The 24,336-nt window shown below is 39.0% G+C and overlaps 1 protein-coding gene across 15 annotated transcripts in view; it reads right to left on the reverse strand.

Annotated features, from left to right (window-relative positions):
- RAPGEF2 (Rap guanine nucleotide exchange factor 2) overlaps positions 1-24,336 on the reverse strand; it is a 266,791-nt gene that overhangs the window by 72,127 nt on the left and 170,328 nt on the right. For 4 of the 15 annotated variants that reach the window (XM_069557287.1, XM_069557285.1, XM_069557284.1 and 1 more), the window contains exon 1: positions 23,375-24,082. The exons of the other annotated variants lie outside the window; for them this stretch is intronic. In XM_069557287.1, the coding sequence (XP_069413388.1) occupies positions 23,375-23,434 (60 nt within the window). In that variant the 5' untranslated portion in view covers positions 23,435-24,082. Of the gene's footprint in view, positions 1-23,374; positions 24,083-24,336 lie in introns of those variants that run through there. 15 annotated transcript variants of the gene reach the window in all.

Below are 24,336 nucleotides of genomic sequence, written 5' to 3' on the forward strand. Positions count from 1 at the left end.
TGTTGGGGTGGTAGAGAGGGAGAATGGAAATGGGAGGACTATCAGGATGGAGTGGGGTCTGCCTTCAGGACCACAGCAAACAAACTTAACAACGGACTTTCAAAACCCAACCTAATGCTTACAGGTGCTTCTGGAACCGATTGGCTAACTTTCACAAAAGATAAAATTCCAATTATGTAAACTGCTATCAAGGTGATTACCTATGTGTCACTGACAGCTACACCACTTTTGTAATTAGTTGTAGCCTCATGTAAGAGATGGGAGTGCCTGACCACGTTTTCCAGGAACAAGGGGTCAGATTATAAAAACACTCAAGTTCCTAACTACAGAGTGGTTAATTTATTAAATATCCTCACAAAATGAGTAATTATTTTGACCAAGCTCCTAACCAGCAATTAGCATTAGGAGGTCATAAATTACAACATGAAATTGTAGAAACAATACGTGGCTCGTTCCAAGTGGTTTATGTGACTCAAGAAATCACTTTAATTCCTTACAGCTCAACCTCCTCACCCATGTGGAGGAGACATAACAAGGTTTGTCCTGCCCACCACACAAGGCAGTTCTGAGAATGTAGGACCAATGTGAATGAACTCTAGTAATATAAAGCATTATGCAAATGCAACTTTTTGTATAAAAGAACCATTATAGACCTAGAAGGGTTTTTAGGGATTTATTTAGCATAATCTTCTCATTTCAAAGTGGGAACTGATGTCAAGAAAAGGAACTAGCTGTGGCACGCTTGACACTAGAATCCAGATCTTACTTTCATATAATAAAATTAATTTGAATATTTTCCAATTTTTCTACAATGTAAATTATAACATTAATGTTTTTAAACAAGTATTCTGAAAAAAAATAGTAAAAGGGAAAAGAAACTTTTCTTTGAAAAAAAGTTTATTTCTATTTATTCACTTATGCAAAGACAAGTATCAACACAGGAAGGAACACACTTTTAAGTTTAAAATTAATTTTCCATTTTGAAAGGTTTAGGATTTTGTCTCTTCTTTCTACTTTACTCTTTTAAATATTTCAGTCCAACAAAAAAGCAGACAAGTAAAAGCTTGCTTTTTATTTTCCCTTACTTTTCTTAAGATCATATTAAGATAATTAGATTTGACTCTTCAGAGTTTAGGTATCATTTATAATAATCTGAAGATTTAATCACAGAATAATACATGTAAGAATGTTATAGCATGTACACAAAACAAAGTACAGAGAATTTTAAAAAGAAAAAATTTCAGGGCACTTTCAAATTCTGAGGCACAAGAAAGCCCTCTTGGGGATGCTTACATTAAAAGACTCTTCCCCTTGGATTCAGAATGAAGATTATTAGGGATTATAAAACAATGGGCACTGATGATATGGCCCATAGAAGTTGCATCAGGACAGGGCGACACAGAGTTCCCATTATGAGCTATTATGCTGTACAGACCAAAATTAAGGTAGGATTAGTTTTAACCTCAACTTCATGATTTATGTATGTGAAGACAAATACTCTTAGAAATGAAGGTAACTTTCATAATCTTAGACAGTCGCGTTCCCACGACATAAAAACACAAGCAAGTATGTTAACCTGTTTCTGGCACTGAATTATTTTAAGATCTTTGGAGATTGATCTTCCATATGATCCATATTAATATTCTTTCCAAATAGACTGGATCTCTACAACTTCATGTTGTCTAAAATTCCTAAACAGCTTATACCAGAAAATTTTTGCTGCTATTTATTTCCATATTTTATTAATTTTAATTAGTTGTAAAATTTCCATATTTTATATAATATTAAAGAATTGCATGACTTATTATAACAAAATTCTTATAGGTAACAGTGTTAGTCCTAATTGATCATAAGGATTGTTAATGCATTAGAAAACATTCATGGGTTGATGTCTGCTGGGTCCTTACTGCCTTCAGCCTTTAGAGCTTATTCAGTTTCACCTAAGTTCATCTAACCAAAGGGGAAAGAATCTTCTCAAGGTGAAACAATGATCTGCTAGTCCTGATGTTTGCCTATATCTGCATTGTTGTACTTTTTATTACTTCACTGGTCACATACAATAAATACATATTAAAGGGCTTTTTCATGGTAAAAACATCCTGGACACTCTAGATAAAGTGCTGTATCTCACACTTGAAGTCCCTACACATGTGAGGCTTTACATTTCAACAGGCACATAATAAATGAGCAGTCAAACCATAACAGCGAGAACAACACAGTCATAATACATGCCTGACAGATCATGCTTACCCTGTGTGGTAACAGAAATGTATGCATGGCTATCCTGGACTCGCCTGGCAGGAGACCCTCCTGCACCTGGGATCAGAGAGTCTAGGAACCAGAAGGTCCCAAGAGACTGAACTTGGGCAAAAAAGAACAACTAGTGGAAAGACTCCATGGTTTGGTCTGTTCAATGAACAAAAGGAAGGGCAAGGAGCTGGGGGAGTGGATAAGAGAGGAAACTAAGATGAGACCAGTTTGTGCCCCACCTCTGCAGGGAGTACAGATTTCATTCCAACTACTAGAGAGTTTTAAAAGAAATGACATGGTCTGATTCATCTTTTTTAAGATAAGGTGGTTGCTCTGTGAAGAATGGCATGGGGTAGGGTGAGCATAGAAATCAGGGAAATGTAGGAGTCAGTGGGAACAGTCCAAGCAAAAAGATGCTGGTGGCCTGGACCAGGGTGATGACATTGGAGAAGGAACCAAGGTCAGGAGGATGGATAAAACAAGACTTGCAGAAGAGCATGGAGTCTGGAGTAACCCAAAAGACCAAAGGTAACTCATGGGTTTGGGACTTTAATCTCTCAGTAAATGGTAATGTCAATAATGGGAGGGGAGGAAAACTGTACAACTGTAAGCCTTTGCAGCCTGCTTGGTTAGCTGGGTTTGTTTCTTGGGTTGATGACTGAGAAAACACTCAGAAGTTCTATTTTGGTTGTATCAAATTCAAGGTGACACCATCCACATCACATCTCTTGGACAATGAAATATACGGTCTTGAATTTTATTATAATCAACCAGTGGATGTCTGGTTGTATGTGTGTGTGTGGGGGGGGGGGGGAACTTTGCATAAGTTTTCACCTTCTCGTTGTGTTTCCAGGTTAATATACACACAAATAATAATAATAATAATAAATGATGATCCAGACAATTATGACAGTGAGGAAGAGGATACACTGTTCTTCTACTGTGATGAGGTAATGATTCTGGAAGTCAACAAACAGAGCAATAAGAGGCAGAAGGTCTCAACTTTTCTGTCCCTTTTGAGCTAAGTCATTAATGTAAACATATTAGATGTTGCTGTTGTTCAGTCACTCAGTTGTGTCTGACTCCTTGCAACCATGGACTGTAGCCTGCCAGGCTCCCCTGTCCATGGGATTTCCCAGGTAAGAATACTGGAATATGTTGCCATTTCCTCCTCCAGGGGATCTTCCTGACCCAGGGATCGAACCAGTGTCTCCTGTACTAGCAGGCAGATTCTTTACCACTGAGCCATCAGGGAAGCCTCAAACATGTTAGGTACATACTAGCAAAAAGCAGAAGTAAAACGGGAATTCAATTATTTTAATGTAAAGTTAACTTCAACATCTTATTTTGCCTATGTCAGAAGAAGGCAGGGGCCTTTCTTGGTTGATTTGGGGGAAACAGTCCTGGGGAAACAGTCCTGAAAGAGCAATGGTTATTCTCCTGGAGGTGCTACAGGAAGTAAGAAAAGAGACCAATAAAGCCAGAGTCAGGAGCTTTTATGCCACTTTCCAGTAAAGAAACTTTAGCCCGAAGATGGTCACGTCTCTTAAATGAAAATATCAATGGTTTCACTAAGAATCAACCTGATATGAAGTATGTTACACTTAGCATGTAAGAATTTCAGCACTCACACCTCTTCTGGCAGCAGTCTCAGTTTTGATGGCATGCAAATTTTGGGGGGAGGGAGAATGAACTCATGGCTCAAGAATCTGGCAACTGCTTGAATTTCACTGTAAAGAAGCATCATTAAGAAGCTAGGAATCTGAGTCACTTAATATCAGGCTTCAGCTAAATTCTTAAATGGTTACATAACGCCACTGATTTTTAAGAACAAGAATGCATTTTTTAAAATGTCAAAGCTTTAGGATTTCCTGTTTTTCATACTATAAAAATGTCCTGTCTGACCCCTCCAGATATGTAGATATTGCTTACTGCTTTTTCCTAAGAATGAAAGCTCTGCATCTTAAGATCCATGTCCATTATTTCCTGACTCTCCAAGATCATGTCTTTCTTTAGGCTAAGTAACTTACCTCTCTATGTTAATACTTTATGTCTATAAAGTCAGGCAAAATACAAAGAACCCCATTGCAAAAACTAAAATATCACTAAAATCCCAGCTGGCTCACACATTATCAAAAAACTGAGTTAAAAATGATAAATCAGTGCCTCAAATTCTGGAAGCTTTACCCCACACAGATAACACATTTGAATGAATAACAAAAGTTTTCACTCAAACTTTGACATTTTAGCATGAATTATATAAAAATTTTAAGTTTTGGAAAATGAATAAAGAATATTTCTGAAAATTAATTTTAAAAAACCTTTGGAACTTATGTATGAATAGCTTTCCCAAATTAACAATAGTAAAATCAGAAAAACAAACACATAAGTTCTATGCTTGTCATTAACCAAAGGCATCTTTTTGTGAGAACAAGTGCCACAAACAACTAACATAATTTGCTTAAGCTGCAAGAGCTTCTTTTCCCAGAATTTTAAAAGGTATGAAAGAGGGAAAAAAAAAAAGAAAACATATCATCACAACTTAATATATAACACTGTGTTTAGAACAACACGAAAGCAAATAACCATATTCTCTTACATGCTCAGCATGAAATTATCTTTCACCAAGCAAAAGGCATTTTTTTGAACCGATAAAGCAATATGTACAGTTAAGAGGTATAGAACTCCCACATCCTTGCCTTTAAAATGTTCTTCTTCTAAGAAAGCAGCATTTATGAGTCCATAATGACTATTTTAAATCCCCTGAACCACCTTGCAATAGAGAAATAATATATAACGGCATATTTAAATGTGACCCAAAATCCCCTGCTTCCATAATCTATATTAAGTTGTGAGCAAATAAAGCCATTTCTATATTGATCATTTCTCTAAGCAAAGGTTAACTAGAAAGGCCAGCCTTAGGAAGAAACAGAATACATACCATGATAGAGTCTCTTTCGTTAGAAACGGCAAGAAGAACAGATTTAAATTAAGACTTGGTGTATAAAAGCTGAAAGCATAGAATTTGTATCCACATAATGAACTGATGTCTCCTCTAAAGACGTCAGATTGCTGTTCAGCTAAACTATCTAAAAATACCTCCTTGCAAACACACACACACACACACACACACACACACGAAATGACTACAAAGACAGGTCTTACTAAGCAGCTCTGCTTGTACAAAATCACTTAATAAGTGGGGAAATTTTTTAAAGTACTTGTGAAAAATGAAATAGGAATTTTTCTTAGCAACTAAAATCTATTATGAGCTATTTTGAAAACCAGTACCAATCTGAAAAAAGTAGTTAATGATGAACCTGAAAGCAAATCATCACAGCTCTGTGATGTCCAACAGAGAGAATCATGTTCCATGAACTTAAAATTAGATAAGGGAAAATACATGTCTGAATCGCTGTCAACATTCTGTTTAAAAACGAAAGAAGGGAAATTTTCTGGCTGGAAAAGGGAGAGTCCAGTTCATGGATGCCACCATGAGCCAGACCCTGTGCCAGACATGGAACCCTCACAAGCAGTCTATGAAGTGAGCACCATGAAAAGAGCTTTACAGACTAGGAAAAACGGTTCAGGACACTTAATTCACCTGCTTAACGCCTCACAGCCACAAAGAAGAGGCAGGACTCCAACCCACACAGGAATGACTCTGGAGTGCTATCATCTAACATTGATAACTGACACTCACATAGGCTTTACAGTTTGCAAAAAGATTCTGAAAGAATTAACTCTTTTTATATGTTCTTATTTAAACCTCAAGTTTATTACCTGTAAGACTCAGAGAATCTCACTTCACCCCTAATCTCACTTTGATGACTGAAGAAAATACTATTATGTAAAGCACTAAGTAAAATAACATATTACCATAATCATCCATAATCTTCAAATAATGTTGTGGGGGAAAACCAGGTATTGCAAGCATGATCTCTGTTGTGAATTGAGAAAAGAGAAACTTTCATGACTTGCTTAATAGTTGTACAGCTAGCCAACCTCAGAATAAGGGCTCAAAGCAAGTTCTCAGTATGTATTTTATTGTTCTACTAAACAAAACCCCTCGCTGGAATGGTTCCTTCCTTTCTATTACTATGGAGAAAGGCTCATAGCTGAAATGAAGACGATTTTGCTTTAAATGCCCTTATCAGCACGCTTGACGATGCCAGGCACTGGGGCAGTGGTAATAAGTGAGTTTTGAAGCACATGACACTTCACTGTGCATCCCTTTTGCAGTGCCTCAGGCTAATGCTGCAAAGCCACTCATTAATTTTATTATAAAGCAATTAAAGGCAGTATCTTTTTTCCCACAGCATCGTTGGATAATACTTGAAGGAGCGAACAAAGGAGAGAGAAGAAATAATATATAGTAATGAATATACCCACGGCTAACAGCGCCAGTACTTCATACCTATGCCTTGAAGGATGTTCTGTAGTCTGGCCAAGGACGAGGCCCCACACACCCTCCTCTTTACTGAGGATGTACACTGAACCCAGGCCCAGGAGCAGAGCCAAGACAAGAATTTTTTTTTTTTTTTTAATATTGGAGTATAGTTGATTTACAATGTTGTGTCTCAGGTGTAGAGCAAAGTGACTCAGTTATACATGCACATATATGTATTCTTTTCCAGATTGTTTTCCCATTTAGGTTATTATAGAATATTGAGCTGTTCCCTGTGCCATACAACAGGTCCTTGTTGGTCAACCATTTTAAGACATTGTATACATGTCAATCCCAAACAAGTAAATCAAAGATAAATATCATATGATACCACTTATAAGTAAAAGTAAATATATATACATACATATAGATAGATATACAAGACTTTTCTTAACACAAGGAAGACTATCATTGGATTTTAGATCACTTTGTGATGTTCAGTTGAAAGTACAGCTTTCTACAAGTTATAATTATATTCCACAATCCCAAGAGTATGTGTTAACAGTGATGGAGCCTAAAGAAAATGTCAAAATTGTAATAAAGATGGACCTAATTATTATTCACTTATCTGTATGGCTAAGATAATGTTGCTAAATCTGTCTAGATAAGAAAACTCTTTCATCTGGCCATATGCTAAAATGAGCTCCTTATAAATTACTTACCTAACTGGAAACAAGAGAGCAATCATATCATCCAAACAGTAAGTCAAAAAACAGATTCTTTCCTATTTTCAAGTCTAAAAACAGAGTAATGTAAGAGACCTCTGGAGAACCATACAGATGGGAAATCTCAGATAAGCATGGTAACCTTCCTGTAAAAAGCTGCATTAAGAAAACTTCCATGTAAAGAATTAGAGAATTTCTTCAATACAAAATTGTATCCTTGAGATTCTAGTCAACCTTGAAGGAGGATAAAACGCATTCCTTTTATTTCCTTCAAGATCAAAGTACTCTAGATTTTATGTTAAGAATGGTACTTACTACATCACGCATATGCAATCCTTTTGAAATTTACACTAAAGGAAATCAACTCAATCTAGGGGAAGGAATAACCTGATCTCAAACTTTCTGATGAGGACCATAATCTGCAGGGAACACAGAGAACAAAGCATTGGTCCAACCTTGCAATAACATAACAGGAGCAAATTTAGGTGCTTCACGGAGTTTCCAAAACCAGATCTGCATGTGCGCACATGCGTGAGCCTGTGTGTCTGCACATACAAGAAAAGACTGCCACTGGCTCCACCATGAATCAGCTGCGCGACTTTGGGAAAGTCACTTTAGCTCTCTATGCCTTCATTTCCTTACATATAAAAAGAGGATTAGGGAGAGGGTGGGATGATTTGGGAGAATGGGAATTCTAACATGTATACTATCATGTAAGAAGTGAATCGCCAGTCTATGTCTGACGCAGGGTGCAGCATGCTTGGGGCTGGTGCATGGGGATGACCCAGAGAGATGTTGTGGGGAGGGAGGTGGGAGGGGGGTTCATGTTTGGGAACACATGTAAGAATTAAAGATTTTAAAATTTAAAAAATAAAAAACTAAAAAAAAAACAAAAAAAAAGAGGATTACATTGTTGTGAGGATTAAATGATAATATATGGAAAGTATTTAGAACATTGCCTAAGAACATAGGAAGCCTTCAACTTTAGCTACTGACATTATTGCTATTTTTTTTTTTTTACTCTAATATTGAATTGATAAACAGAAGGTAGCTTTCTGAGTATGGAACTGTAGGGAAAATAAAGGAAACCAACTACAGACAGGTCATCTAAGCAAAGGGAAAACTAACACAGTCTCTGATTCACCTGCACGACAGACTCAATTCTCCTTACTTCCTGGATGCTGTACTATGCTTAGTCGCTCAGTCGTGTCTCACTGTGTGTGACCCCCATGGACTGTAGCCCACCAGGCTCCTGTGTCCATGGGGATTCTCCAGGCAAGAATACTGGAGTGGATTGACAATTTTTTCCCCCAGGGGATCCTCCCAATCCAGGAATCGAACCCAGGTCTCCTGCAATGCAGGCAGATTATTGACCATCTGAGCCACCAGGGAAGCCCACTTCCTGGATATACAATACCTTTAAAAAATGTAAGAATTGTGCTTATGGGCCATGCTTTACTCTAAACATTTTATAGAGTTTACCTCTAATCTTCACATCACCCTTTATTTCCAGTTTATAAATGAAGATTCTATGTAGTAGAAAAGCTAAAGAACCTACCCAGGTTCATACAACTTGTTGTGAAGCCAGAATATACTAGGTTGGCCAAAATTTCATTCAGTTTTAAGTAGAACAGTAAAAAAAAAAATTTTTTTTTCACCAAGAACTTTATTGAACGTATTCCCTAACTGAATGAACTTTTTGGCCATCTCAATAGATCAGGTTCCTGGCCTCCGGAGCCTTGCTCTGACCACAAGGCTACAGTTTTTACTAACCTTTCTCTTCATGTAACTTTCTTCACAAAGTTTACAACTGGTCAGGCTACAGTTTTCATCTTCCACGTTGGTTACGTTTATAAGTGGGTTACTAGGAATACCATCACTTTCTCTGGGATATTTCCTTCCCCCATCCCCTGCTAAGTTCTGGAAGCTCCAGTGGATCCCTGGATCATTATTTCAATGTATTTCAGGATTCAAGTTCCTTCAAGGTAGAAACAACAGCATCTTATAAATGATGAGAATATGGTATTGAAACCAATGTGGGAGCAGGCATCTCCAACCATGTTTCACCTTGGGCTTCTCACTCTCCTATCAGGACAACTCTGATGCACTACTTGAAATCTCCAAAATCTGTCTGCCTGAAACACCCTTAATTCCCACGTCCACACTCACCCACCTGGCGGGCTCCAGCTGCCTGGCACATTCCCTGCCTCCCATCTGTGAGACTTAAAGTAAGTGTCAGCAGGTCTCTTTCCTGCTACTCATCCATGAGTAAGTCTAAGACAGGGGCTAAGAACTGGCTCACAAATATCCAGGATCAAACACAGGACACATTTCCCTAAAACAAGTGTTGTACACTTAGCTTCACAACTTACTGCTCACCACTATTATTGTAATACACAAATACCACTACATTAAGCATATTGTTATACTAATGGGGCTAAGAGTACATTTCACAGATTCTAAAATGCACAGCTTTTATGTCAATCCTAATCATATATACACTATTGATACTATGTATAAAACAGACAACTAGTGACAACCTACTGTATAGCACAGGGAACTCTACTCAGTGCTCTGTGGTGACTTGAATGGGGAGGAAATCCAAAAAATAGAGATTATATACATAAAATCTCCTCTCTATATATATAAATATATACACACACACACATATACACACTACACAGAGCTGGCTCACTTTGCTGTATGGCAGAAATTGCTCCTGCTTCTAAGAGCTTCAGTCATGTCCACCTCTTTGTGACCTCAGCGACTATAGCCCACCAGGCTCCTCTGTCCATGGGATTCTCCAGACATGAATACCAGACTGGGTCACCATACCCTCCTCCAGGGGATCTTCTCAACCCAGGGATCAAACCTGTATCTCTTATGTCTCCTGCATTGGCAGGTGGGTTCTTTACCACTAGCGCCACCTGGGAAGCCCATTAGAAACTAACAACCAATAAAATTTTTTCAAAAAATAAAATTAGTTTCTATACACCAAAAATAAATTAACAAATAAGATGCACAGCTCTTTTCTTATTTTAACATCTTTGAAACCGGGATCCACCTCACAGTCAGAAAAGTCTGAGAAGAAAATACTGGGTCACTGACAATCAGGTGAACCAAGCCACAATGTCTTAAGATTGGTCAATTAGGTGCAGATCAACAGAGACAGCGTGCCTACCAGCTACCCTGAAGGAAGACCTAACACAAAGCCCAGACTTCAGAAACCAAAATCATGGACTCTGGAATCCTGCATCACACTTTTATTTCCTTATATTCTACAGCGAACGGCTTTTTAATTATTACATAAGTCAATGGCATTAGGCCAAAGCTCTCTGACCTGACATTCAAAGGCCTCTCCGGCATCAACCCACATCCCCCAGGTGCCCCTCCACACCTGTCAGGCCAGTCCACTCACTCTTCCTTGCTTGAATATGGACACTTAAGCTTCAGTGCTTGAGTATACTGTTTGTCTTGCAAAAAGCTCCCCCTTCCACCACCCGTTTCCTTTTATCTTGTTTCCTACCCCTGTTTGTAACATAGTTAAAGTCTTATTTCCTTCTTTGTCTAGTTGAATCACATGTCCTGCCAGGGCTCTCCTATGTATTTTCTGTCCCAACTGCTCACCCAGCATTTAAATATATGCTACTCCAACCAGATGCATTTTTTCAAATCATATTTTAAAATTATTTTTATAGAAAGCTAGATAAAACCCACAAGAAAACATTCAAAATACATTGCTTCATTATTAATCCTCTATTTTCAAAAGACAATTAAGTAGGACATATACTTTCAAAACAAACACAATTAAACTTAGATAAACAAAGCACAAGAATAATGTGAGTAACTTTTTATAATTTTTTATTCCCATTACAGTTCATGTTTCACAATGATTTGAGAATGCTGCTGCACTAGTCAAGGGTGTTCTTACATAAGGATGCATTTCTTTTAATCCACATACTTTCGTATCAACACAGACTTCTTACCAGCTACTAATTTAATGAGTGCTCAATTTATTTTGACACTTTATTCCACTAATAGTGAAGACACTTTTATTAAATGAAAACTACAATCTATATTCTCCTCTTCTGTTCTCTTGCTCTGAGAAAAAATTGGGAGACATATAGTTTATCTATGGAGAAGGCAATGGCAACCCACTCCAGTACTCTTGCCTGGAAAATCCCACAGACGGAGGAGCCTGGTAGGCTGCTGTCCATGGGATCGCTAAGAGTCGGACACAACTGAGCGACTTCACTTTGACTTTTCACTTTCATGTATTGGAGAAGGAAATGGCAACCCACTCCAGTGTTCTTGCCTGGAGAATCCCAGGGACGCGGGAGCCTGGTGGGCTGCCATCTATGGGGTCACACAGAGTCGGACACAACTGAAGCGATTTAGCAGCAGCGACATAGTTTATCTATAGCTCTTCTTCTAGAGTAGAATAACCTTTTCATTTAATAGCACTACTATCAACTTTTGTGATGCTTGTTCACCAAAGACATTCTTTAAATCTTAGTTATAAATCAGGGTGTTAATTTTGAGGGGAGGAGAGAGGCAAAATAAAACAGGAGAAGAAGTCTAGAAACACGCCCAACTCAAAGGAACACAGAATTTCAGTGGTAAAAGACACACTCTACAGTGGAATGGGAAGAGGAAAGAAGCATTGTCACAGATGTTTATATTTTCTTTAGTTATTTAAAAGTTTACTTTTTCCTTTGACACTTTTGTATCTTAAAATTTTGCATAAGCTTCAAGAAAAGCACAACAGTATGACTACAGCAGGAGAAGGCAGTGGCACCCCACTCCAGTACTCTTGCCTGGAAAATCCCATGGGCGGAGGAGCCTGGTGGGCTGCAGTCCACGGGGTCGTGAAGAGTCGGATTCGACTGAGCGACTTCACTTTTACTTTCACTTTCATGCATTGGAGAAGGAAATGGCAACCCACTCCAGTGTTCTCGCCTGGAGAATCCTAGGAATGTGGGAGCCTGGTGGACTGCTGTCTATGGGGTCACGCAGAGTGGGACATGACTGAAGCGACTTAGCAGCAGCAGCAGCAGCATGACTACAGCAAACTTTATTAAAATCACGCTGGATTCTTTTTTTCCCACATTGGAATGGAATTCTAACACTAATTAAAGAAGCTCTTAAGTAAATAACATTTCCCTCTATTTTTAATTTCTATATATTTCATATGCTACATTATCTACAACACACATGCCATGTTACATATTAATATATATTATATGGCAAACTTTAAAATTATAAAACAGACAAGGCAGATTATGACAGAAGTTTCATAATAGCTAAAATGTGTCTCTTAAATAAGTTGGATATATATATATACAATATACAATATATATTGTATGCATGTACTATATATATACACACACACAATGTACATATATATACAATACAAAGATATGTATCAAAATGTTACCAATGATTTTATCTGGGTAGTAAAACGGTGATCCTTTTCCCATCTTTATCTGTTTTCTATTTCTCTTTAATAAGCATATGTATAGCTATGTATTTTTTAATTATAAATTATGAACAAAACAAATACGAGACAAACCACAGACCAAACTACCACCTAAACAGCCATAACACAAGACAAAACAAGCAGTAAAATTTAGTGTATCTATTCGAAGGGTACCTCTTGTAAATAAAATGGTTTAAAATTATTTTTATATTTGGGTAAATGTTGCTTCCCTGTTGGCTCAGCTGGTAAACAATCCCTCTGCAATGTGGGAGACCTAGGTTCGATCCTTGGGTTGGGAAGATCCACTGGAGAAGGGAATGGCAACCCACTTCAGTACTCTTACCTGGAGAATCCCCATGGACAGAGGAGCCTGGCGGGCTACAGTCCATGGGGTTGCAAAGATTCAGACACAACTGAGAGACTTTCATTTTCACTTTTGGGTAAAATGTTATCCCTAAAGCTGATCTGGGATATGATCTGGGGACTTCCCTGGCAATCCAGTGATTACAATCCTGCGCTTCAGTGGCAGGAGGTGTGGGTTTGATCCCTGATTGGGTAACTAAGATTCCTTATGCTGCCTGGCATGATCAAAATAAATAAATAAGGTAGTATGATTCTGACATTTGATTATTTCCACAAATAGAAGTTTTCAATAAGAAACATGTGTGTGTGTGTGTGTGTGTGTGTGTGTGTTAGTTGCCCAGTTGTGTCTGACTCTTTGCAACCCCATGGACGGTAGCTCGCCAAGCTCCTCTGTCCATGGAATTCTCCAGGAAAGAATACTGCAATCCACTTTTCCAGAGGATCTTCCCCACCCAGGGATTGAACCCAGGTTTTCCACAGAGCAGGCAGATTCTTTGCCATCTGAGCCACCAGGGAAGTGATCAATAAGAAATAGGAGGCCTTATATGTTAGTATGAAGGTATTATAAAAAATTCACATTTTTAAATTGCCATTTAAAAATGAAGAAAACAAGTCTAGTTAGCCATAAAGAAAAAATTAATTTAATCCCTGACATTCTCAATTACTGGAAACCTGACATGTAAATTGTACCCATCCCTCAATTTCTGCAAACCTTGCACCCTGCCCTACTAACCCAGCCACTGTAGCCCAGTAACTATAGAATCCTTCTGAATTCTTACTGACATCCCTAGGCAATCTTTTTCACTAATATTAAAGGTACTGTGAACTCCTCAGTTCCAGAAAACTCAGAAATACTACACAGCATAACACTCCCACTTAACTCCAAAGTTTTCTTAATTACTGAGAAAAATGAAACAAAGAGTGACTTCACTTATTAAAAATACTTAAAAGAGTAAAATTGTTAGGTTGAACCCATTCTTTTTATTCTTAGAGAAGAGAGACAATCAAAAGATTATAATTATATACCTTTTCTATAGCCATATTCCACTGTCTCTTATCAAAGGCATGATGGTATACACTGGAACTTAAAATCAGAGAAATGTTGACCTACTGGAGATAATCCATAATAAGGGGCTCCCATCTTAATCTGTATTTTTCAGATTTCTAAAATAGAGCTTTCCCAGCTAAGCCACAAGTGAAGCCCAAGAATAATGAAATGGGTAGCCTATCCTTTCTCCAGACCCAGGAATTGAACCAGGGTCTCCTGCAATGCATGCGGATTCTTTACCAACTGAGCTATGAGGAAAGCCCCTGCAATGTGGGGGAGACCTGGGTTCTATCCCTGGGTTGAATCCCTGGGTTGGGAGGATGCCCTGGAGAAAAGAAAGGCTACCGACTCCAGCATTCTGGCCTAGAGAATTCCATGGACTGTAAAGTCCATGGGATCGCAAACAGTCAGACATGACTGAGCAAACTTCACTTCAAAATAGAGCTATAAGAAAATAAAATGGTTATCACAGAAGATCACACACATTTTCAGATATCCCTGAAAATTGTTATTGTTACAGTTGCTAAGTCGTGCCCAACTCTTTAGACCCCATGGACTGCAGCACGCCAGCTTTCCCTGTCCTCTTCTATCTCCTAGAATTTGCTAAAATTCATGTCATTGAATCAGTGATGCTATCTAACCATCTCAGCCTCTGCCAAAAAACTTACAGAATTCTAAGCTTTTTATACATATGTAAATTACATATAAATTTTGGATCAATCATATTTAAATAAACACACACACATGCATGAAATAACATATATGCATATGGGGGTATGCTTTATTTTACAATCAAACCAAGTCAATATTATAAACCAGTAACGTACTTCTCCACAGTTCACTAAGAATATGTACCTTAGTAGTTCAAAAGTGTTTTTCAGATTGGCACTTTATTGATCAAATATTGTAAAGTGAGTCCATGCCCACGATGGCTCTGAGAACAGCCTTTATAATGAATATGTAGTATAGGTGATGAAGAGGGCATGGTATACTGATACAAAATGAGGAGATGTGTAGCATGTGGGGATATTTGCACAATGACTTAAAGTACAGAAGAAACATTGGAGGTTGGCGGATAAACTGTGCAAATATGACATATCACAAACTGTACAAAAAAATAAAATCCATTGTTATATATGGCTTCCCTGATGGCTCAGTGGTTAAGGATCTGCCTGCAATATAGGAGACACAGGAAACACTAGTTCGATCCCTAGATCAGGAAGATCCTTTAGAGGAGGAAATGGTAACCCACTCCAGAATTCTTGCCTGAAAAATCCCATGGACAGAGGAGGCTGGTGGGCTATAGTCCATAGGGTCAGACACAACTGCGTAACTGAGCATATACAAATGCATATCCTTATATTTCATGTATACTCTATTTATAGTATAGACAGATACAGATATGAGACAGAGAGAACACAGAATAATTAACATAAAAGATCCATACTAGGGACTTTCCTGATGGTCCAGTGGTTAAGAATCTGCCTTCCAGGATAAGGAGAAGGGATAAGTAGGGAGTGTGGGATGGACATGTACACATTGCTATATTTAAAATGGATAACCAACAAGGATCTACTGTAGAGCACAGAGAACTCTGCTTAATGTTATGCGGCAGCCTGGATGGAAGGGGAGTGTGGGAGAGAATGGACACATGTATACATATGGCTGAGTCCCTCCAATGTTTACCTCAAACTGCCACAACATGGTTAATCAGTTATAACTCAACACAAAAAGCTAAAAAAAAAAAAAAGAGTCTGCCTTCCAATGCAGGGGACATGTGTTTGATCCCTGGTCAGAGAACTAAGACCCCCCACATGCCACAACTAGAAAGAGGATTGCGTATAGCAATGAAAACTCGACATAGCCAAAAGTAAATAAAAAGACCCATTCCAGAGGTTTGGTCAACAAACTGAAATGGCAGAGGCTGACAACAGGCCCGTTCTATGTGGCCAGGGTATTTCCAGACCAGCAGGAAAGGGAGGGCCAGGGACCACGGGTCTGAGAGGCCAGTGTGTGCTACGGTCTGCAGAAGGACAGGATACTTTATGGGGGGAGCTCTCTTACATCATTTCTCTACGTGCTTGAGTGTGTAAATGTGCGTTTATGGTCTCTTGTGTGTTTCTGAACAAGCTTCCTATCTATATGTTCCCCAAAATAGACAATTTTATTTAACCCCTTCTGTGTAACACCTAAGGTAGTACTAATAGTCCTGGCATTTTAATACTGTACATGGAAACAATCATAAGCATGTGTCAGGTCTCCAAAAATAAAGACCATGTCTTAATGGTGAAGAAGAATAAGGAGGTCATAGAAAGCAAAGATCTCAGAACAAAGAAATTAACAGAGACCTGGAGGACACTGACTTTCATTTAAATCACACACACACATACGCTTGCACCCCACTTTCTCTCACAGGTATTTCTCTCATCCAGACACTCATTTTCCTTAGTTTTTAAAATCTTATTTTATTAAGTTCAAAACTAAATCATAATCCAAATAAAATACATGGATAATGATAAAGTGGTCATTTGCTTTTAGTAGGAAAAGTTTTGAAAAGACTGCTACATCCATAAGTTACTTTTTTCACTAGGTACATAAAGTAAGGGCTTCCCTGGTGGCTCAGAGGTAAAGAACCCACCTGCAGGGGACGTGGGTTCAATCCTTGGGTTGGGAAGATCCCCAAGGAAGGAAATGATAACCCACTCCAGCATTCTTGCCAGAGAAAATTCCATGGACAGAGAAGGCTGGTGGGCTACAGTACATGAGGTCACAAAAGAGTCGGAAACGACTTAGTGACTAAACAACAACATAAAGTAAGCACTAAAACGTTCTTCATCAAGGATTTAAATTAAATAAAAATAATTTTTAAATGACTATTAAGCACAGGAAAAAGAAAACTTGAGTCATCACTCTTAGAAGGATTCTTAAACAGATTACCTGAATAAAATATTTAAGAGTATGGTCAGGCCTAAAATCAAGGACTAAAGAAATTTCAGGTCATAGTTCAGGGATAATTATATACGCTGCTGCTGCTGCTAAGTCGTTTCAGTCGTGCCTGACTCTGTGCGACCCCATAGACAGCAGCCCACCAGGCTCCTCTGTCCCTGGGATTCTCCAGGCAAGAACACTGGAGTGGATTGCCATTTCCTTCTCCGATGCATGCATGCATGCTAAGTTGCTTCAGTCATGCCCGACTCTGTGTGACCTCACCGACAGCAGCCCACCCGGCTCCTCTGTGCACAGGATTCTGTAGCCAAGAATACTGGAGTGGGTTGCCATTTCCTTCTCCAATTATATCTATAATACCAAATTTACAGAGTATTTACTTTGGCTTAAATATCAACATTTCAAACATATAAAATATGATATTTTAAATGAGAAATTAAAACTATAGTTTTTATTTTATCATGATTAAAGAAGTAATTGATATTCTAAAAATATGCATTCTGAGAATTCTCTTTTCTACTAATCTTAATTGGTTTTATTTTTATGTAGTCTGTACTTAAATGGGTCGTTAATAAACAATATTTAAAAGCAAAGGTGGAAAGTATGCTTCTTTTGACCAAAAGTAAGGATTTTCCTTTAACATGTCCTATAATGGGACAGAGTTTTCTTCAATCTTACCCATATAAGCAGTGTATACAATGCACTGGCAAGTCCCTACAATATATTTCTTTACTTCTAACAGGGTAAAAAGATCTATTATTTGTTGCCAGGGTTTCTTGGCCCAAATCCAAGACAAGATGACCTTGTCCTTGAATAAAACAATAGGATATTGCTTCCTCTCAGGCCTCTGTGAGCTAGCACAGTGGAAAACCTCCCCCAAGAGATAAGTTTATTTCATCTCAGGAAATATATGTGTCATAATAGACAAAATGAAGATCAGATAAAGAAGAGATGGAATCTTAACCCAAAAGAGGCATAGTCTAACAGCTATGATTAATCTCAGCACTATCTTCCACACTGGTAAGGAAAATACATCAGTAAAATTATATTAAAAAGACACTACCCAGTGTTTATAGACAAGGTCAGACTGTCATGGTAGGATAAAAGCAATTTTTTAAAAATCAAGTTTTCTTAGATCTTTTCTAGTTAAAGACAGAGTTGGGAGTCAGAAAAGAGGTGGTTGGTTAACTCCTTTGCTGGACCTTCATATTATGGCCATTAATTTGTCAGGTTAACACCTTCGTCTGCCACCTGTATTGCCCTATTCTCCCTGACATAATCCATTCCAACAGTGATGATCTCATTGTTTTTCTCATAACCTCCTAATTCCTCATATCCTTGGAAGCCTCACTTGTGACTCTTCCATCCTAGAAAAGCTTCTCTATTCCGTATTCTCAACAGCTGATAAACTGTTTTTCATTCCAACTGTATCCTTCACACCTCGTACCAGGAAGGTGGATAACTCACTCAAGATACAATGTCTCATCTAACTGTAAAGACCAAACCAATTACAAAAATTAATAAAATTAAGAATTACATATTAAGTGCCACTGAATTATCATTCAGAGGAAGCAGAGATGAATAGAAGCAAGGAGCAAATGAAAGTCAAGCACACAGCACTGCAGGCTGAGAAGCGAGCAAAGAAAATGAGCCCTTAGTGTCTGTAACCAGAGCATCTTGTCCTAAATGAAAAAGGTGCAGGTGGGGGGGGTGGGGGTGGGGAATGTGCTCCTTAGTTAGAGAAGGTAGGTTACAGAGGGTCTTGGTGACCAGTAGGAACTTAGGCTCATAAAATGATGACTTGTGGCTACAGATGAGTCAGGGCCAGTGTGGACTTCAGAGAGATGGTCGTGAGCAGAAATGGGGCTGTGGAACAGCCAGGTCAGGGCTGCTAGGGAGCACAAACAGGTAGCCAGGGGCAGGCCGTCAGGAGTTACAAAGGAAGCAGAAGTTGAGGCATCAAGTTTATAATGAAAGAGTTAAACAGCAATTAAAACTGTTTGGTCCCAACAGGACCAAACACAGAAGAGCAGGAGGAAATGGAATAGGCCAAATGATAACTGCTCCTGATCATCCCAACTCCAGCCTCAAGACAACATCGAAAGACACCAAAGCACTATTTTTTTTTAAACATTTTAATTTTCTTTTATTATGGTGATATATAGAAAGCATAAAATTAACCATTTTAACCACCTGTAAGTGTACACTCACAATGCTGGGCAACTGTCACCAACATCCACCTCTAGAACTCTCACATTTTCCCAAAGTGAAATTCCATACCCACAAGAAGTAGTCTCCACTTCCCCCTCCTCCAACCTGTAAAATCACCATTCTACTTTTTGTCTCTATGAATCTGACTGGTCTAGAGACCTCCTATAAGTGGGATCATACAGTGTTTGTCCTTCTGTGATGGGTTGACAGAAGTATTATTATCTATCAAATAGTTTTACAAAACTGTTTTTAAAAGTTTGTAAGATAATTTTGATCATAATATATGAACTTGGAATGTCACACATACCAGGAGAAACAGGAGTAGCAGGGGAAAAGCGAGCATTTTTTTAAAGTTGTGTATTCCAATAGTTCACATCAGTTCTGATAAGTACACAATCCACACAACTGATTTAGATTAAACTGGGCCATAGAAAGAGAAGCAAGACAGAGTGGTGGATAAAGCAGGGCTATGAAATCAGACACACCTGGGCTCCAATGATGTTCCACCACTTACTGGTCCTGAGGAAAAGTATTTTTTTAATCTTTCTAATGCTCATTTTCAGCATATCTAAAAGGGTGATAACAAATCTTTCTTTAGAGGGTTGTTATAAAAATAAAGTCAGGGCATGTGGTATTGTGCCTGTCATATAAGTGCTCAATAAATGATAGCTATCACTGTTTATTCCCTGCATTTAAGAAGGCATTTTCTTATATCAGCCACTTTTTAAAAAGTATCATTTAATCACAACTAAAGTCTCACTTATTGTAAGTACAGAGCATTACACATATCAATAATTCTACTAAGAAGTGCAACTGGAAAACAGAGGATCAGTTCAGTAGTATCAAGCTGACTTATTTTAACTGACTCATTTTAAAAAATGTACAAAGTTTCTAAGTCACTCTATAGGGCACAACTTTCAAAAGCACACTTAAGGAGCCCTCCTCCCGCTAGTTCATCTGAAGTGGGTGAAAAGGCAGGTGGAAGGCAGAACAGCTGGTAAACACAGTAACAACCCCTCACATGTCACCCCTAGGTCTCCCGCAACTTACTAAGCCTGTGAAGCTTTTCTCATATAACATCTATTAACAGCCTGTGCCCCTAGTGTCCCATAGTAGTCTACTGGAAATGAGGTTTTATCATACATTTTAAAATGCTAATAATCTCTTATTGTCAAAATTCCTCAGATCACAAGGCTCCCCTGGAGAGGGAGCACGAGGTGGTGAGAAGAGAGCCCAGATGCAGGCGAGGTCTTGGTGACGCCCAGGTGTTCACCTCAGTATTCACGCCTGGCCAGGTGGAGAGCACCAGTGAGGAGAGGTGGCAACACATAAAATACACTAGTGTAAAGGGTTAAATGAGGCCCCCAAACTCACACACATGAGAAATTCGACAATGTTTAATGTGCACCTGTGAAGAGTCAGCAGCTGAGATGACACACAAAGCAGGATGGGGCAAGAATAAAAAGCCCCTAAGATCCTAAAGATTCTTACAAGATACAAAAATTGAGTTTACTCCTTGGGCTCAGCCACAGCTGTAGCAAAAAATCCCCCAGTGTAACGGTGTTTCCCTTTCAGCATCTCCCTCCCTTCTGAAGTCAAAGAAACAAAGCCACTTAACAGCCACAAACTTTCTGAAGAGGCAAAAAATGGAAGTTACTTTTGACATTACTAAGTTTTACTCATTTAAAATTAGCTCTGACATTATCCTTGTGAAAGCTCTTAAAACCTCACAGGGCAAAGAGAGGCGTCCCACTCACATTTGCTCAACAGCTATTTCCTGAGTCACCTACTATGTGAGAGCTGAAAAGTTATTCCCCTGTTCAACTCCTGCACAAAATTAAAATCTTAAAAGATTCTCCTGTTTCAACTCCTGCAAACATTCAAATCTTAAAAGTCTGCTCATTAACCAGCAGAGCCTAGATAACCAAAGGCCTCATCAACGAGGACCAGGTAGCAAGACCCTGACAACCCCGCCCCAGAGGCTGCTCTGGACAGAGAACTCCAGGACTTCAATTTGTCGCAAAAGTGTCATAGGAGACACCACTGACATGTTTTATAGACAGCACGTGACTCAAAGAAACCTTATGGCTAGGGCTACTTTTATCAAAGCACTACCTTGGAACTTAGTAAAACATAAAGCACTTGTCAGGAAATAAAAATGCTTTTGGGAACAGGCCTCTATGCACTGTTTGAGTGGTTGAACATTTTCACAAATGTAGTCATAACTTTTTCCTTGCCCACCAGTAAATACTTTAACAATTTTCTCTGCTCATATTATTATTGGGACTTCCCTGATGGTTCAGTGGTAAAGAATCTGCCTTCCATTGCAGGGAAGGTGGGTTCGATCCCTGGTCAGGGAACTAAGACGCTATATGCTGTGGAGCAACTAAGCCCACATGCCAACTAGAGAGCCCGAGCGCCTCCACTACAGAAGACCACACACCTCAGTGAAGACCCAGCACAGACAAAACAAAATAAAATAAAAAATAATTATATTATTATTAATTTCAGTAACCCCATCTCTCCATTCTGAGAAAGGACCAATGAAAAAGGTAAGCAAGGAGCCTGTGATTTGAACTTTGCTTCTAAGTTCCTCAGGTGCTGTTTAAGGATCGTGCTTACTGGTCCCTGGAAAACTCCAGAGTGCAGAGGAGCTTCACGTCAGAGGCCCTGCTAATAAAATCTAACCAGAGTGGAACTTCTCTATAACAACATTTCTTATTAGTGAAATTAAGTATAAGGCTGGTCTTTTTTTGGATCTGATCCGAAGAGATTTAATTAGCGAGGTACCACAAGGATCTCATTACAGCGGAGCTGGGCTCCAAGCCCTGCATCATAACACGCTTCCAACACGGCCGCAGCCCGGGAACATCCGTGGCTCCCACCCTGGGACTGCACTCGCAGCATCCCAGAAAGCCTCTCAGATTTAGTTAATAATGTTGTTCATGATGGTGAACAAAACCAAATTAGACAAACAAATCCAGGCATTTAAACATTCTAATTCATGGCCTTCTGTCTATACATTTTCAAAGCCTCAGTGATTTATCTCCATTTTCGAAGTTTAACATCTCAACCATTTTAGTATACATAAAAGATAATTCCTCTACCCTAGTAGAATATTCACCAGATGCCAGGATATAAGAATAGATGTTTTAAAAATATTTAGACTAATGACTATATAAGCTGCCTAAATATATGCCTTTTCATTCGGAACAGTTAAATATACATATGTACACACATATGAATCAGTGATGGCAGCAAACTTCCAACATGGTGATATGAAGGCAGCTAAGTGGGAACTTGCATTCCTGGAGCAGGAGGCTGGGACTTGGGATTAACCAGAGAAAAGTGTTTCTCGCAAACAGCAGTAGCTGCCTGTGGGATTTCAGCATGACAAATGCAGGGCTGACTCATGGGATCAATTATAAAGAAGCAACACTCATGGCATTAAAAAGAACCCTGTGTTCTCATCACCTGTTAATACACATTAAGAAGTCAGATGAGTCTCACTGATCGTTTTATTACCAAATCAATAGCCAAAGCTCTTCTCCCTCCCCCAAGCCTACATGTGAAATTCCGTACTACAGACGCCTGTTTCCAATAACCTTTTTGTGATCTCTCATGAAATTCAAGTATACAAATATTTTAGGAAACTATTCAAGTATTAAGTTAAAGCTGAATTATCAAGCTTTAATTTCTGATTATAAAAAGCAGCCATCCAACATCTACCAATGTTCATGATCTTGCTTTAAGTGGACTACTGGTCTTGGCTTAAAAAAAATTTTTTTTAATCACAATAAAATTGGAAGAACAAGCCAGCTGTAACTTACCCTCCCTCCTCCAAGCAGAATGTCATACCCTCTAAAAACCCTGCCCCCCCTTGAAGAGAAGCAGTGATCATCCCCATTTTAAAGCCATTCTCTATGACGTGCGATGGAAGCACAAGCAGCATTTGAGGTACTTACTGAATGTTTCTCCTGCTGGCCCATAACTCCATGGTTAGCTGGGATTGCTAGTGGTTTCATAATGAAGAAACATATGCTGGGCTGAATTTACACATCATGTAACAGTCTCTCATGGACAGCAAGTCACCCTTGACAGCAATGAATTAAAAGAAAAAAGAACAGAAAGCAAGAAGAAAAAAAAAAAAGGAGGAGGAGGAGAGTCAGCTGCAGCCTCAAGTCTCACTACCGGTAAGCTGAAAACCCTCACACTTGCGGACCAGAAAAGGGATCTGCCCGACCCTGCTGGTCTCCATTTTTATAACACAGAAACTCTAACCATCTCAAGCTATGGCGAGACCCAGGAAACCTTATCCAGCTTTCAGTCTTCCCCGAGAGCAAGATCATTTCTGAGGCTGAAGAACAAGAGGCAAAAGAAAAGGAGGAAAGAAAAAAAAAAAAAAAAAGCTAAAATGGCTGACTGCACACAGACTCTCCTCCAAAAGGCTTCCTACAGAATGATATTAGGGTGGTGGAGGAACCAGTCTCCAGCATTCAGCCAAGCATTGTTAATACTCTTGTCTCATTTGCAATCACATGTACGGACCCCTCCGACCATGGAATAAAGAAGAAAGAGGAAGAAAGAAAGAAGCAGGGCAGAGCGTGTGAATCGGGACCTCCTCCCTGGCTGCCAGTGATGCTGACGGAGCAGTGACCAGTGATCTCTGTCCCACTCCACTAACCAAGTTTGCACAATTAATCTCAGCGGCATGACACTGATGGACATTTGATCTAATGATGTCTGTCCCTCACACTCAACACAACCATGACTGCCAGCAAGAGAGTCACTAACAGAAACACAGCACATGCACACACACACACAGTCTCGAGAAGCAGGAGTCTGAATGCAATACACCAATATAATTACATTATTGTGCTTACTTTGGAGGACCATGGCTGCAGGCAGTTGGCATAGCAACGCACAA

Source organism: Ovis canadensis, chromosome 17 (assembly GCF_042477335.2).
Source record: "Ovis canadensis isolate MfBH-ARS-UI-01 breed Bighorn chromosome 17, ARS-UI_OviCan_v2, whole genome shotgun sequence".
Classification (NCBI taxonomy): Eukaryota; Metazoa; Chordata; class Mammalia; order Artiodactyla; family Bovidae; genus Ovis; species Ovis canadensis.